This window comes from Amborella trichopoda, chromosome 6, assembly GCF_054954075.1.
Source record: "Amborella trichopoda isolate Santa Cruz 75 chromosome 6, AtrichopodaSantaCruz75HAP2 v2.0, whole genome shotgun sequence".
Lineage (NCBI taxonomy): Eukaryota > Viridiplantae > Streptophyta > Magnoliopsida > Amborellales > Amborellaceae > Amborella > Amborella trichopoda.
This window is the reverse complement of record NC_142341.1, coordinates 48,869,332-48,885,812: the sequence shown is the minus strand read 5'-3', so window position 1 is coordinate 48,885,812 and position 16,481 is coordinate 48,869,332. Positions and strand designations below refer to the sequence as shown.

The 16,481-nt window shown below is 37.4% G+C and overlaps 2 protein-coding genes across 5 annotated transcripts; both read right to left on the bottom strand.

Annotated features, from left to right (window-relative positions):
• Positions 1-440: 440 nt before the first annotated feature.
• On the bottom strand, positions 441-6,720 carry LOC18441887 (4-coumarate--CoA ligase-like 9). 4 transcript variants are annotated; one of them, XR_016057054.1, is made up of 6 exons: positions 5,488-6,720; positions 3,441-3,627; positions 2,612-2,798; positions 2,202-2,269; positions 1,878-1,980; positions 441-966 (listed from the first exon to the last, which is right to left on the bottom strand). XR_016057054.1 is itself a non-coding variant. In XM_006852112.4 (6 exons), the coding sequence occupies exons 1-6, from the start codon at positions 6,472-6,474 to the stop codon at positions 844-846; spliced, it is 1,614 nt and encodes a 537-aa protein (XP_006852174.2). In that variant the 5' UTR covers positions 6,475-6,720; the 3' UTR covers positions 441-843. The 4 variants fall into 4 exon arrangements, 2 of the variants coding, with proteins under 2 accessions (XP_006852174.2, XP_088725091.1); XM_006852112.4 differs by having other exon boundaries at positions 2,612-2,757; XM_088868965.1 differs by lacking the exon at positions 1,878-1,980 and having other exon boundaries at positions 2,612-2,757.
• Positions 6,171-14,492, bottom strand: LOC148781837 (4-coumarate--CoA ligase-like 5). The gene is made up of 2 exons (XM_088868967.1): positions 12,223-14,492; positions 6,171-6,821 (listed from the first exon to the last, which is right to left on the bottom strand). The coding sequence occupies exons 1-2, from the start codon at positions 13,207-13,209 to the stop codon at positions 6,798-6,800; spliced, it is 1,011 nt and encodes a 336-aa protein (XP_088725093.1). The 5' UTR covers positions 13,210-14,492; the 3' UTR covers positions 6,171-6,797.
• Between the last annotated feature and the right edge of the window lie 1,989 nt (positions 14,493-16,481).

Below are 16,481 nucleotides of genomic sequence, written 5' to 3'. Positions count from 1 at the left end.
CAAACAATTTTTAAATATCATACTAAGGTCATTTATCTTATTTTAATTTGTACACATGCACTCTTTTCACTTTAATGAACAATAAAAAATAACAAAATTTGAAAAAGCATATTAGAACATGAACTTTTAATTTAATCTAATTTACATACGCCATCGTTTTGATAAGATGCTTAGATCAAAGTTTTAGAGGCGTTCTTTTTTTTTTCAAAATTTTTAAATAAATTCCCTATCATTAAATAAAGAATATTAGAAAAGAAAATTTTGATTTTGAGTTTATAAAGGTTTGGATCTTAGAATTGACCAAATTGACCGTTTGGATTCATTGTTAGAGAAACTCATCTTGATCATATCTAAGGTACAAATTGAATTTTATTTTTTAGATTTAATTGCTGAGATGAGAAGACAACATGTGCATATTTTAGGGCCACACAAATACCACAAAAATGCTTTACTAGTACTATGGTTTTATTATATAATAAATATCAATGGAGGGAAATTTATGAGCAATTCAAATTGGGACATGACAAAATAAGCCTTGCCAAAAAATAATACCAAGAATCAATTGCAATAAGGATAGAGAATTCGAAAACCACTATTAGAAATCTTTAATCTCTGAAATTCACTTAATTTTTTTTTTTTAACATGCTCAAATGGATCGAATGCCTTGGCAATTACAAGCATATGATCCATGTCTTGACAAAATGACATCTGTGAGGTTGAAGAGCAACCATGATGTGTGGCCTCTAGGATATTGACTGCCAATTCTAGCGATACAAGATCTAAACTATTCAGTTCTCTTTATCAAAAGGTGCCATTAGAACCTTTCTTGTGATCCACCATGCATCACAATTTAGATGCAGGAGAGCGAGCCTGAGCCACTAAATCCTTCCTAAGAATCTTTCCGGCAGGTGATTTTGGAATCGAACCCACGAAAGAGAGTTTACGAATCTTTTTGTATGGTGCAACCTGCAACAGAGAAAATGCAGTTCAGTAGTCGGGACAAGATGTAGGGGTGGACAAACAAGTTTCTATGGTTAGTTAAGCATTATCAAGACGGGCCACCGGCTGATCCAATCAACCAGATGACTAACCAATGCCTTGGTCGGCCAAATCAAGACAAAAACATAATTTGGTCGAAAATTAGTCGAACAATTTCTGATAAGTTCCGATTTGTCAGAGGGGCCAGTTTTAATCAGTTGGACAGGCTAAACAAGGTTAACCTACTCTTTTATTGCAATATATTTCATATTTTATATTTTCTTTGCTTTGTAAAAAGATCCAGTTTAACTTTTGTTCAATTGGCGGGCGAAATGGTATTGACTCGCCTAAACCCCGAACCAGTTTAGTGGCAACCCCATTCTGATAATATTGATTAAAACTTGAAAGCCTTCGTCATCTGATTTCTAAAGTGGGTTCTAAAACCTGTTGCTGTTCTGCATAAATTGTCAATCTTTTCTGTTGGAGATTGCCAATGATTAAAAAAACCATTTTGTCACTAACTGTGAACATTAACTAAAATTTTTGTATAACATCTGTTTTCACACGGTAAATTGAGTTAACAGTAGAAACCTAAACCTCCATGCCCTGACCACCAAACTAAGAACCCAAACCCTCTGACCTCCCCTCCACATAAACACTAGGTTTTTTGAACTATTTTCTACTATACTAGAGCAACCCTCACACAAAGGAGCCAGGGTTCAAAATCAGTGCTCCAAGAGGAAAAGGAAACCACTTACAGTCATGCTTCTTAGTTTAGTGTTGGGATGTAAAGGATGCAACACAATGGCAACACTATGATATAAGGCTAGACATACCCACCCAAATAGTAAGTAGTTAAATAAATGAAAACGAGAGAATTAAGAATTGAGGAAAATTGCCTGCTTGGCAATGAATTCCATGACTTGCTTCTCACTAAGGGAGCTACCAGGCCTCCGGACCACAAATGCCATAGGTATTTGCCCTGCCTCTTCGTCAGGGTATCTGCATTTCACAATTGAATGAGCATTTTCTTGATAAAAATTTCATCGTTGAGATACAAAATCAAGATAATACAAGCAAGGCATTAACCATTTTTCTAACCAACCAATAGAAGATCAAAAAGGTTTGGATGACAAAAGTTTGGGACATAGATATCATGGGGTACAATGGTAACTTTAGAGTGAAAACACAGTAATATTCATGATCAGTGTTGGAATGCTTACGGTATAACAGCAGCGTCTGCAATCTCCGGGTGAGACAGTAAGAGGTGCTCCAATTCTGCAGGGGGAACCTGCATTTGAAAGGGAAAAGTCGAGCATAAGAGAGCGAGAGAGGGAAAGAGAAATCAATTATGAAAGAGAGATAGGGGGAGGATTATGATAGGATTGGCCTCCAAGGCTAGGCGGATAGGTTGTAAAAACATGACATCTAGAATTCCATTCCTAACGAGGTCCCTCAAGCTAATATTCAAAAAATTATAACAATAAAAAGAGAAAAAAGAGAGGAAGGATTATTATTAGGCATTACAAAGTAATGGATGATTGTGTTAGAGAGGAGAGAGAAGACAATGACAATGAAGGGAATAAGTTAGTATTTATAAGATTGTACAAGGGTGAGATAGAGAGAATATTACTTGATATGCCTTGTACTTGATCAACTCCTTGAGCCTGTCAACCACGAAGAGATAACCCTCGTCGTCTATGTAGCATAAATCTCCTGTCTTCAACCATCCTTCATGGTCTAAAGTTGCAGCTGTTGCCTCTGCATTCCCAACATATCCTGTACCCACCCATAAACATCCATTTGAAATCCTCTTCTTCCTTTTGCCAAAAAATGAAAACCAGATTTCAGAGAGAGAGAGAGAAAGCATGAAAAAGACAAGTTAAAAAGAGAATGGATGAGAATTGACAGCCTGGAAAATAAAAATGACATAAGTTTTAGCATCAATTTGTTTGGTTTTTCTAGGACAAACCTTATAAGATCCGAACCTTTGATCTTCCTCACCAGCCTGATATGTCTACGGACATAAGGCATAATTAGGAGGTAGGTTGAGTTATTTAACTTTTCGGGACAAACTACAAGGCTTGACCTACCTCACCCAAACTGATATTTCCACCACTAAGCCAGAGCCTAAATGACAAACAATGGTATTTCAATTGTTTGGTGTGGTGCTTAACTTTGAGGTTCTAGACCTTTAAACTCCCCCGACTAATATATCCACAACTAAGCTTAAACCTAAGGGACTAGTACTTTAAAACTCGAAGGGACATTATCACCTTATCTGGCTGCACCATATGGAATTTGGCATATTCCGAAACGCTTTGTGCAAAGACAAGCATTGAGGCCCCCCAAAAGGGCCTCAATGCTTCACTGATAGAAGAAGGCACACACCCCCCCCTGCCCCCCGGGCCTGTCTTCTCTCTCTCTCTCACAAGGGAATGGTAGGAGGAGTATTAACTTACCTTTCATATTAGTAGGGCTCCTTAACCAGAGCTCCCCGCGCATGCCAGGTGCCAAAGGCTTGTTAGTTTCAGGGTCAACAATTCTTGCCTCAATGTTAGCTGAAAGCTTGCCAGCTGATCCGTGTTTCTTATTCTCCAATCTAGTGGTCCGGGTTGCAGTGCCAGTCGATTCTGTAAGCCCATATCCCTTTTTTCATAACAAAACAAACCGCAAAAAAAAACAAAAACAAAAAAACAAACAAAAGGATTAAGGTCTTCTTTTACAAGTATACCAAACCACACAGTATACAGAAAATATATTACTCTTGTTCTAATTCACCAACATCAACAACCCATTATAGAGAAACGAAACATAACCATCCGTTATTGATGGAGGACAGTTGATATGAATCATTGCTTTGCACGAACATACAATGACAGTCTTGACTGGAGGAACAACTCATCTCAAGTATTTGTTGTTGAGAATGGATAGTATACTGACTGTTTACTATTTGTAGAAACTTTACGCTCCACTTCTTACAAAATTAGCCTCTTACTTTCACACAGATATTACAAGGCGCAAATGGCCCTACCATAAGGTACACTTTCTTGGTTAGGGAAATTTTTTTTTTGGGGTGTAGTTTACTGATAAGAATTGAACTTGAGATGTAGTGTTGCTAAATTTCAGGTGCTATGTGTGACCAATTTCATCCAAATGAACTCTTTCACTCCATTAGAATAAGTTATCAAATTTTGTTTTTAAACCTCATTGAAAGAGCATCTTCACAGAAGTTCATATTGTAATATGGAAGCTGGGCCGGTAATGGGAAATGTACTTTTTCACTCCATCAGGATAAGTTATCAAATTTTGTTTTTAAACCTCAGTGAAAGAGCATCTTCAGAGAAGTTCATATTGTAATATAGAAGCTGGGCCAAATTTTCAGAGAGGTATGTCCTAAAGCAGCAACAATTTCAATTTCAAACGCAGTAAGAAATCTTGGTTTGCAGAAGCATGGTCAGGAATCGGACCCCCGAGGTTTGTTCCATACACAAAACCAAGCTAACCTTCTCTTATTGTTCAACTTATACTACACATCACAATCTCAACCAGTGGTTTGAAACAAGGAATAGGAATCGGATTGGGACTTGCTATAGTCCTGACCCCCAAGTTATGAATCTCCGACAAAAAATACAGCCAAATCTTAAGAAAATAAAATACTGGGAACCAGCAAAACTCAGCCGGTACCCCATAGCTTTGGTTCCAAACTCGGCAGCCTGCCAAGGCTGAGCAACTCGACTGAGTCCGAATCGGACCAAGTTTTCAATTCACTGATCTCAATTTTCGCCTTAACTAGCAATTTGGCCTATTTGTCAAAGAATCACTTGATTCGGATCTCAATTGTCAAACAACCAAGTGGATACGATTCAAAGAAAGTGATTCAATATTCTTTCCCTTTGGAAAAGTAAGTTCACGGCAAAGGACCACACCACATCTTTAAAGTTTAAATAAACTCACATATTATGATAGCATGAATACGGTAAAAATCATAGAGTACACCCACCGGACCACCCAGCTTCACTAGTATATCAGACAATCAGACACAAGATAGGTAAACTCCCTAAGAATCCTCCTATGGGTGAGCCATGCACAAGATCCTCTCTAGTGTGATCCACAGGGTGCTCTCTTGGGGTACCATACACCATAGAAGAATTGCATCGGTATTCATTGTAGGGGCCATTGTTATCACGGGTGGATCGGTGCCTTAGCATGTTAGGTCAAAAATCGGTTGAAATCAATATTTTATCGGTTGAATCCATTCTCGAATGATTAAAATAAAGTTTGGACAATTCTTTTAATAATTTTGTAGCTCAAAAAATGATATCGTAGATCTATGAATACTTGAAAATAAATATATTATGTTATACAGGGCTTGATATACTATTTTTAGGATCGAAATATTCATGGTCGAGATGGATTTGAAAGTTTTCCCATGCCGAAAATGTAATGTAAAGTGAGTTTTGAGCTAAGCTTTATTTTAACCATTTCTTTAATAATGAAGATCCTAACCTGCCTAACTTCGACCTTGGGGAAGCGCTTGGCAAACTTCTCGATCACGCCCTTCCCAAGCGGCGCGCCTCCGCTCCCAATTGTTTCCAATGAGCTCAAATCGTACTTCAACACCTCATCCGCCTTCGCCAGCGCCACCACCAGAGGTGGCGCCACCGGCATATACGTGACCCTGTACTTCTCCACCGCCCTTAAAAGCACCGAAAACTCAAACTTCGGCATCAGCACCATCGTCTCCCCCAGCGCCACCGTTTTCAAAACCATGAAAAATCCGAATATGTGAAACAACGGAACGGTCATCAGCGCGATGGGAGGCGCCGCCCTGTCCTCTGCCTCTGCTTTGTACCCTGCGACCACCGCGATGTAGTTGAGGTGGGACAACAGCACTCCCTTGACCCTCCCCGTGGTCCCTGAGGAGTACAGTATGGTTGCCGGGTCGTTCTGATGGATCTCGGCCTCTCGACGAACAGGTTTCGACGGAACGGCGAGTTCTCTGAATTCGGGGGAATCGATCGCAATGACTCTGTGCCGGAAAGTGGAGGTTTTGTGAGAGAGAGAAAAGTGGGTGAAAGTGAGGACCGGTTTTGAGATTCCGATCTGGTGCTCTAGCTCGGATTCTGTACTCAAGGGGTTTGAGGTGGTGACGATGGCGCCGAGAGAGAGAATGGCGAGATACAGGGCTGGGACATAAATGGAGGGAGAAGAGAGAATGAGGACTGCATCGCCTTTTCGGATGTCTAGGGTGTGTTGGAGGGAGGAAGAGAGAGAGAGGACGAGGGAGCGGAGCTCGCGGTGGGAGATGCGGGCGCCGTTGGAGGCGTCGATGATGGCGGGGGAGTCGGACGGGGGGTAGAGAGAGAAACTGTAGGACGTAATGTCAAGGGGGATACAGGGGGAGGGGAGGAGGAGCGGAGGGTGGAGGCTGTAGAATGTGCAGTTCTCTCTGCAGAAGCCGTTCTTTGGGTCGATGGACGAGGAAACAGCCATGGATTTTCTCTCTCTAGATTGAAGCCCGGTTTTTTCCTGGTTTTCTCTCTCCTCAGAAAAGGCAGCCTCTCTCTCTCGTTTTTTAGAGGATTGTATGTCTATATCTATATTTTCAGGAAGAAATGCTCGGTCATTCTCTTATGGAAATTTTTTCAATCTCTCTCCTCTTTTCTCTGTGTCCAAATTTCCTGGTTTGCTCTCTGGTTCCCTCTACTTGTTTTAGGAGAGAATGAATCTTAATCTTCCATTTTCTCTCTTCTGGAGCCTGCTTTCTCTCTCTCTCGTTTTGTGAAGGGGATGACATTGACGTGGGCGTCTTGGACTTATCCATTGGAGTTCCAGATATCCTAGAGAGACAAAATTGAGTAACATTTAATGACTTTGAGAGAAAATGTCAGCTGAATATCACATCAGCGGATGATCTCTAACGACATCTATCGTGCAAAGCCCCCAAGGTACCGGTGGCAATTGACCCGGACGCGGACCCGCCCCAGGACTCGACGATAAACTTGATCTTGGTTCAGGTATAGGTCTTAAAATTGGTCTTGGTAGGTTGGGTCAAATCTTGGATCCGAATACTATTCAAGTTCCAGTCCGATTGGATCCAGGTTTGAGTCATTTAATATTCTTTAAGTCCCAATATATAAAATATAATTAAATATATAGATAATTTTAGGTGTTGTACCAATAGGTGATAAAATGAGAGATAGTAGACTTATTAGGTGTCACACGACAAAAATGGATAAAATTTGAAATGAATCCATTCAAGAAGGTTTATGTGTTACACCAATAAACGTTAAAATGAAAGAGTAAATTTAAGTGGGCGGGTCATGTGTGGCATCGACTCAATGCGAGTTAGTTCAAGACAAGTGAAAATGGAAAGGGGTACGCCCAAAAAAGATTGGTTGGAAGTAACCCAAATAAATATGGGAACTCATGGCTTTAAATAAAGTAAAATGACATATCAAGATTCCTGAAGTCGATCCCAATTAATTGGAATAAAACTACAATAATGATACTGACAACATAAATATTTTAAATTTTTGGGTCACATCCAATAAGAAGGTCTGGGTCCCATAGTATATATTCAGGTTCGGGTCAGTCCGACCCGATCCATCCCACGCCCCTAAACCAGGCTCCTCAAAGAATGATAATCAAAATTCAAGGAGGACTCCATCTACCCTTAGGTCTTGGAGCGCACCATGATGCCAAAAGTCCAGGTGCAACCTAACATCCACTTCTGGTACACCCCACTCTTCCTTAGTGACTAAGAACCACATCCAAACAATTTGCTGAATTTAGTATAACTCTCTGCACGTACTGAATGTTTAGTATAATAGCCATTCTTTATTTTTATGGATGTCAAAATTATTCTAACCATTCAATGGGCTAGACGGCTGGGACTTAAATATTAGGGCTGAAAGCCACGATCATGACGACCTTGAGCTAGGGGATAGCTTGATCGAACCCTATGTTTTTACATCCCTTTGGCTCAATCAAGTTGGCTGTAGGGACCCGGTCTAGGTTGGTATGTAGAGACCCAAAATGGGTTCGAGCTAGGCTTGACCCACCCGGTGTTTCAAAACCAAAGCAGTGGGGTGGATTGTTCATCCACATCCACATATCTATATCAAATCACTAGATTGGCGATATGCATCAGGTCTGGATTGATTCGAATTTATGATCTAGAAAATTAGTAAAAATAATAAAACAAGATAAAACTTAAAACGACGGTTCATGGGAAGGGATTCAAGGAGACCTGAGAAAATAGATAAGCTTAAAATATATATATAAAAGAGGGTGGAAAGAACCGTGTAATAATGGCCCAAAACCGGTTCGGTCCCCACCTATAGCCATCTGATTCAGAACTTAATGATAGAATTACAAATATGTTTTTCTTGCAATTACAAACTATTGGTGATGTAATTTGCATACTTGTAAGGGTATTTTTTTTGTCAAAATTTTAGAGTAATAAATTCTCAGTTTATAGTTAGTATAGTTTATTATTGGTCCCAAAAAGAATAGGTTTCATTATTTGCTACAGCAGGTGTAACCTAGTTTTTCAAACTCGAGTCAGTGGGGCAAATAGTTCACCCACAAATCCGTGGATTTGTCAAATTGCTGGTTTGACAATCCAGTTTGGGTATGGACGATTTGAATCGGTGACCCATGAAAATATTAAAATAAATATAATAAAAACAAAATTTAAAATAAAGATTTATGGGATAGGCATTTAAGAGAGACCTTTTATATATATATATATATATATATATATATATATATAAAAGGGGTTTTTAGGGGGAATTGAGTTGGGCCCTTATCATCCCCAAACCGACTCAGACTCGACAATTCCTATCCAGCGCGACAATCACAATGATAAGAAATGGCTAAGTTTTAAAATGCAATGTTATATTTATACGTGTGATAAAGTTTATGTAAAACATAAATTTGTAAAAGTAAGGTGTACCCCAAAAACCAAGTTGTTGGAAGAACCCTTTTCACTACTTATAGAAATGAAATTGCGTTATTTTGTGCGATCAATTTTAGTTGGATAACGGATACACTTTTATGCACAATTACATTTAGACCATTCATTTTTATGTGCAATCGAATTCATCACCGTTTTCAGATCTTCAAACTTTAAAACTAGGGAAAAAATAGACTCTCATCCCATTTTCCAACACCAAAACTCCATGAGCGTATACCATGTTCCTATTAGAGTGTATTGTGCACGTATTCCCTCAGGCGGAAGACTAATTTTAGAAGATCTTTTCTATCCAAAATTTTAGGAACCACTTAAAATCACTACATTATTATATTTTAAAAAAAAATGATTTTTTTAACATTAAGTCTTACCCTTAAAAAATTTGACAGAATATTGAAGCATTATTTTTTTCAAGCCCATAGAGGAAGCAATCTGGAGTTTTTTAATTGAGTATAGCATATGGTTGAAGAGGATAAATCCTCAAAATTTAAGGCCCTACAAGTACTCCTAGATTGAGTTTTGCATGTTGAAGCAATGGACAGTATACTCCCTCAAAAGCATAAAATCTTTTGGCACCTATGCTCGAATCCGAATTCATTTAGGTAAAAGGGACCAAGAGAGGCCACTAGACATCACTTTCGTCATCAAGAGCCCCAGATATTAATTGGTACTACTGTTGGTAGTACCCAAATTTGGCATTTCTTAGATTTAGAAGCATTAAATTTTTTTTGGGTCGAATGTGGGTGCAAAAGAGCAGTGAGATAAATATGAGAAGGTAACATACGCTTAGTGTTTGAAAAATTGGATTAGCCGAGCGAACAGGCTATACGAGAAGCACAACATTTCTCGGGTGTGAGATTCGGTCCATAAATAATAATAATAAAATAAGTAAATAAATAATAAAACTAATAATAAGAAGGATAAATTACAAAAATCCCCGTTTGACTCACTCTAAACAACCTTTCCCAATCAAGTTTTTGTATGACAACTTTACTTCAAAACTAATTTTTATAGCATATACCCCCGAGTTAATCTTGACCATTGGATGTGAAATTGGGTGGTTGCATTTATTTCATTGACCACACTCAAAGTTCAAAAGACATTTTTTCAAACTTTGTGATACATCCAAAGCTATCAGAATTCACACATCCAAAGCTATTAAAATTCACATTAGATCTAAAAAAAAAATCATAATTTGGAGCATAAAAATACCCTTGCTCGTACATAAAATAAGTAATAGAAGGAGTGCTTCTTGTAAAGCAATTTTGGACCACCAATTTTCAAGTGTTTATATATTTTCTTGATTTACATTATTTTTGAAACTTTAAATTTTATACATCAATAAAAAAAAATGTATTGAAACATCTTTCAATACTTTTTCACAAATAAAACATCTTTTAATACTATTTGAAGGTGCACCTTAATTGTTGAGGGCCTCAACATTATACAACCTACACCATTAGGGGATTTTTAAAAGCAAAAGTAGCTTATGTGTTGGGGGAAGATGGATGCAAGTGATGGTCTCTCCAAAGAAAGCTAACAATTTTCTACAAAAATTTGTTGACAATAGTGAGGGACAAGGTTTTCATGAGTCCGCCGACTCATCTATTTACATTAGTTATCCTACCAAAGTTCTTCTTAGAGATGAGTTTGGATTTAGAAATTTAGGGATTGATAATCTCCGCCGACTCATCTATTTACATTAGTTGTCCTTCCAAAGTTCTTCTTGGAGATGAGTATGGATTTAGAAATTTAGGGATTGATAATCTCCACCACGGTGAATATAAATATAAAAATAATTTGTTAAAATAAAATAATATTTTTTTGATGTATTTTTAGGACCCTTCACTTTAGATATTAGTGGGACTAACATTACCAAACATCCATATTTGATATGGATGTTTGGTGTATTTAGGGATACCTAAATATGGATGTTTGGTGTATTTGGAGATACCTAATCATCCCTTAATATGTGGAATGCTTGCAGTTAAGTGTGGAAATATTTTCACACTAATTAGTTACCAACAATAGATGAATTTGTATAAAAATATTATCACATCTAACCACATGAGAAAATGATTTCGTATGAAAATATTTTCTTACCAAACAAATTTGCAGTGTAAACTCCCTAAAAAAGATCCTACCTGTGGGTGAACCATGCACGAGATCCTCTCTAGTGTGATCCACATAGGGCATTAGACACAAGATACGGAAATGCTCTCTTGGGGTACCGTACACCATAGAAGAATGCACCGGTAATTATTTTTGGGATCATATTTATCATGACTGGATGGTACGGGACCAGATCGGTGCCTTGCTGATCTAACCAAAGCAAAACTTGAGTTTTAACATATGGACCTAGTTTTTATGAAATGTTCGTCTATTAATTAATTTATTTTTAAAATGGATTTTAAGATTTATTGTTTAAAAACATGTACTATTTAACATCGAGATCGTGTATATGAAAAAATAAAAAAAATAAATAAATAAAAATAGCAATTTTAATAAAAAACATTTGGACCGTTAATTTCCATTGTTTTTTAAAAGAATATCTATTTGCATAAAGATGGGTGCTTTACACTTTATGAATTGCTTTTATAGAAATACCGTTCAGCCCACATAAAACAATTTTTTTAATATATTTTATAATTTAAAATAATAATAATAATTATTATTATTATTTTGACTAATAAGACCACAATCCAATCCAGATAACATTGTTGGGACCTAAGATGCTTCCCATGAAATCTTGTCCTCAAAACACTTTTGGGCATGGGAAATCTCAATGATGCTCTAAAATCAATGTCAACGGATTTTGTAGCTTAAAGAACAGCATAGATTATGTGGATCCATTAATACTCGTGAATAGTCCACATCATGTTATATAATAAATATTAGTTTTAGGGCTTGAAATCTTACTATTTTTATGGTCATAATATTCAAGGTCGAAATGTTCATGGTCAAGATGTTCGAATTGAAAGTTTTTTAATGTTGAAACTATAATATCGTCGAATTGAAAGTTTTTTTATGTTGAAATTGTAATGTAATGTAAAGTTTTATTTAACTTTCATTTTAACCTTTTCGAGCACATTCCGTGGCAACATTATTAAAGGAGGTTAATTAAATTTGTTCGAAATTACAAGCATCAACTCATTTAACGTAAATAATAATAAAAATAAAATAAAAAATAAAATTAGTTGACAACGCAAACACTAGAGCGGGTTTTAAACATGGGTAAAAGAAAAAGAGGATGAAGAGGTCACCTGTCTAACTTCAACCTTGGGGAAGCGCTTGGCAAACTTCTCAATCACGCCCTTCCCAAGCGGCGCGCCTCCGCTCCCAATCAATTCCAATGAGCCCAAATCGTACTTCAACACCTCATCCACCTGCGCCAGCGCCACCACCAGAGGCGGCGCCACCAGCATATACGTGACCCTGTACTTCTCCACCGCCCTTAAAAGCACAAAAAACTCAAACTTGGGCATCAGCACCATTGTCTCCCCCAGGGCCACCGCCTTCAAAACCATGAAAAATCCGAATATGTGAAACAACGGAACGGCCACAAGCGCGATGGGAGGCGCCGCGCTTTCCACTACCTCTGCATGGTATCCTGCAACCAGCGCGATGTAGTTGCGGTGGGACGACATAACTCCCTTGACCCTACCCGTGGTCCCTGAGGAGTACAGTATGGTTGCCGGGTCGTCCTGATGGATCTCGGTTTGTTGACTAACCGCTTTGGACGGAACGGTGAGTTCTCTGAATTCGGGGGAATCGATCGCAATGACTCTGTGCCGGAAAGTGGAGGTTTTTTTTGAGAGAGAGGAGTGGGTGAAAGTGAGGACCGGTTTCGAGATTCCAATCTGGTGCTCGAGCTCAGATTCTGTGCTCAAGGGGTTTGAGGCGGTGACGACGGCGCCCAGAGAGAGAATGGCGAGATACAGGGACGCGACGTAAATGGAGGGGGGAGAGAGAATGAGGACTGCATCGCCTTTTCGGACGCCGAGGGTGAGTTGGAGGGAGGAGGAGAGAGAGAGGACTAGGGAGCGGAGCTCGCGGTGGGAGATGCCGGCACCGGTCGAGGTGTCGATGATGGCGGGGGAGTCGGAGGGGGGGTAGAGAGAGAAAGTGTAAGAGGTGATGTCGAGGGGGATAGAGGGAGAGGGGAGGAGGAGCGGGGGTAGGAGGCTGTAGAATGTGCACTTCTCTCTGCAGAAGCCGCTCTTTGGGTCGATGGAGGAGGGGACAGCCATGGCTTTTCTCTGTCTAGATTGAAGCCCAGTTTTTTTTCTTGTTTTCTCTCTCCTGAGAACCTCTCTCTCTAGTTTCTTTAGAGGATTGTATGTCTATAATTTCAGCAAGAAATTATTGGTGTTTCTTTTACTGAAGGTTGTACAATCCTTCTTCTCTCTCTAAATTTCCTGGTTTCTTTATCTCTCTACTTGTTTTTGGTGAGAATGGATCTTAAATCTTCCCTTCTCCCTCTTCTGAGGCCTGGTCTCTGTCTCTCTTTCCTTGTTCTTGTGAAGAGGATGACGCGGGCGTCTTGGATTTTGTCCATTGGAGTTACAGATAAGTGTTGTGAAGAGGATGACGCGGGCGTCTTGGATTTTATCCATTGGAGTTACAGGTAAGTTACAGAGAGATCAAGTGGAGTTGACATTTAATAGTAACTTAGAGAGAGAGAGTGACGAAAACAAGGGACGAACGGCGTTACCTGTGTCTTTTAACTTCACTCTTCCGTTGAGGTGTTAACGCAAAGTTTGGATTAAAGCTTCAACAACATTAAATTGATAAACCAGTGATTTATAAAATCCCTTGACACCCACGAATAACTCGGTCTGACTCGAAAATAAGTCACCATTGTTCAAGGGAACAGGCGATTTTCTACCTTTGCTATAGTAAAATTGCCCTTTTGCTACAATAAAAATTTTGATTCACTTTATTTGCATCTATTTTTCCTGCACGGTAAAATCGTTGTCGAGACCTTCGGTTCATCGATCCGAATCGATTTTTAAGATACCCGACCCAAATTACCGATCCCTTTTTAAATCACTGTGATAAATTATTCTAAACATTTTATATTTTTTATCGGTGTTAAATTTATTCTTACCATTCAGTGCGCCAGGTGGCTGGGTCTTGAAAATTTAACGTGGAAATATAGGGTCACGATGACCTTGAGCTATGGCCTAGGCTGGCTTTGCCGAACCTTGTGGTTCTTCATCCTTTGGCCCAGTCCTGGTCGGCATGTAAGGGACCCAAAATGGGTTCCAGCTTGATTTGGCCCAGCCAGTGTATCAAAACCCAAAATGGGGCCGATTGTTCATCCACATACTTGGGTCAGATCACTGGATTTACAACACGTATTAGGTTTGGATTGATATGAATCGAAGATGTGAACAAATATTAAAAATAATAAAACAAGATAAAAATTAAAATGATGCGTCAGATCACTGGATTTACAGCATGTATTAGGTTTGGATTGATATGAATCGATGATGTGAACAAATATTAAAAATAATAAAACAAGATAAAAATTAAAATGATGCGTCAGATCACTGGATTTACAACACGTATTAGGTTTGGATTGATATGAATCGATGATGTGAACAAATATTAAAAATAATAAAATAAGATAAAAATTTAAATGAGGGTTCGTGAGAAAGATTCAATGAGACATGAAAAAATAGATTATCTTAAAACAAATATGGATAGTATACAATGAGACCCTTTATCGTTAATACATGGAGGTCGCAAATACTTATAATCATTCGATGAAAAATAATAATCATTTTATGAAAAATATGATAATTTGGGTGTATCATAAAGTTCGAGATAAATGCTTTTGAACTTTTAATTTGGTTAATGAAATAAATGCAGCTACAGTTCACATTCAATAGTCATAGATTAATTATGAATATCTTATATCAAAAGTAAATCATCTCATTATATACTTTTCCAAAAAAATATATAAAATAAGGTACAAAGGAGCCATGCCTTAAGCCAACACCAGTTCGGTCTCCACCTATTGCCATCTGAATTGGAAATTGCTTTTAGATGTTACAAATATGTATTTTTTGAAATTTTTAAATAAGCTATTAAAAATATAATTTTTATATTTATAATAATATTTTTATTATAAAAAATTTTGGAGTAGGAAATTGTAAGTTCATAATGATTATGTTGTATTCTAAAAAATCCCCAAACAATAATAGGTTTCATCATTTGCCTAAGCATATGTAATGTAATATTTATACCTAGTGTTTCAAAACTTGACTCAGTGGGGCAATTTGTTCGCCCACAAATATGTGTTAGTTTGCTGGATTGGCAATCCAAATTGTGTATGGACGGCTTGAATTAGTAATACAAGAAAATATTAAAAATAATGGAGAAAATAAAATTACAATCGGGATTTATGGAATGGAGATTTAAAGGGACCTAAAAATATATTACATAAGGTTAATATACTGCTACAGTGTCAGTCAATGGTTCAGATTCAATTTAGGCTGATTTGACGGTTACAATCTCATTTTGTATTTTTATTTTTATTTTTTTCTACAAATCCAAATCACTTTAAATTTTAGGAGTTCATTATTATCATCAATGTGCATCTAATAAAAATATAAAACAATAATTCACAAAATATAAATGAGTAATGATCATATGAGACCCTCCCACACCCATGTATGTAGGACTCCAAATGATCATTATTAAATTTGGCACAGATCACTAAAAAAGTCAAGTCCCACACCTATGTGATAACTTTTCTAGAGATCTGTATCAAATTTAATGGTGATCCTTTGGGGTCATACATACATGGGTGTAAGAGGGTCTCATATGATCATTACTCAATATAAATTGACCAAAATACCACCGAAATATTTCATGGTATTTTGGTCAATTTATATTTTACAAATTATTATTTTTTATATTTTTATTAGATTCTTATACTTTCTAAGAATCGATTTCAAGTGATTTATATTTGTAGAAAAAAAAATGAAAATTCAAATACGAAATGATATCATAGCCATCAGATATGTCCAAATACAATCTAAACTATTAGCTTACACTGTAGCTATTAACCCGTGGGCTAACATAATATATATATATATATATATGCGCCAAAACTTGATTGATTCGTAAGTATCAGCATTTGATATTGGACAACCATCTACTTGATAATCACGATATCGAGATGTATAGATATGAAATAAAAAAAAGTTTTTGAGCCCAAAAAATAATGCATCTTGTAACAAATTATTTAGACTTTCTATTTTCAAGATTTTCATATATTCATAGATCTACTTGATTTTAACCCATTTTTAGAGTTTAAAATTGATAAGTAGTTATGAAAATGGATTCTTAGGCCATGCTAAGAATTTTTAACATCAAAATTGCATCTTACGATAAAATTTGGAGTTGCATTGTAATTTCTTTGTTTAAAGTTGCAACCCTATGGGTAAGGGCTATCTCGCCCACTAACTTGTCCAAAAAACACAAGAACAAAAAAGAAAGGCAAAATTAC

Excerpts from the sequence above, each read along its gene's own strand:
- LOC18441887 (XM_006852112.4), bottom strand. The coding sequence starts at position 6,474 with ATGGCTGTTTCCTCGTCCATCGACCCAAAGAACGGCTTCTGCAGAGAG. Across the intron at positions 3,628-5,487 it reads CCAAGGTCGAAGTTAGGCAG|GGATATGGGCTTACAGAATC; the intron begins GTTAGGATCTTC and ends TTATGAAAAAAG. Across the intron at positions 2,270-2,611 it reads TCAAGTACAAGGCATATCAA|GTTCCCCCTGCAGAATTGGA; the intron begins GTAATATTCTCT and ends TTTCAAATGCAG.
- LOC148781837 (XM_088868967.1), bottom strand. The coding sequence starts at position 13,209 with ATGGCTGTCCCCTCCTCCATCGACCCAAAGAGCGGCTTCTGCAGAGAG. Across the intron at positions 6,822-12,222 it reads CCAAGGTTGAAGTTAGACAG|GATATCTGGAACTCCAATGG; the intron begins GTGACCTCTTCA and ends TTGTCTCTCTAG.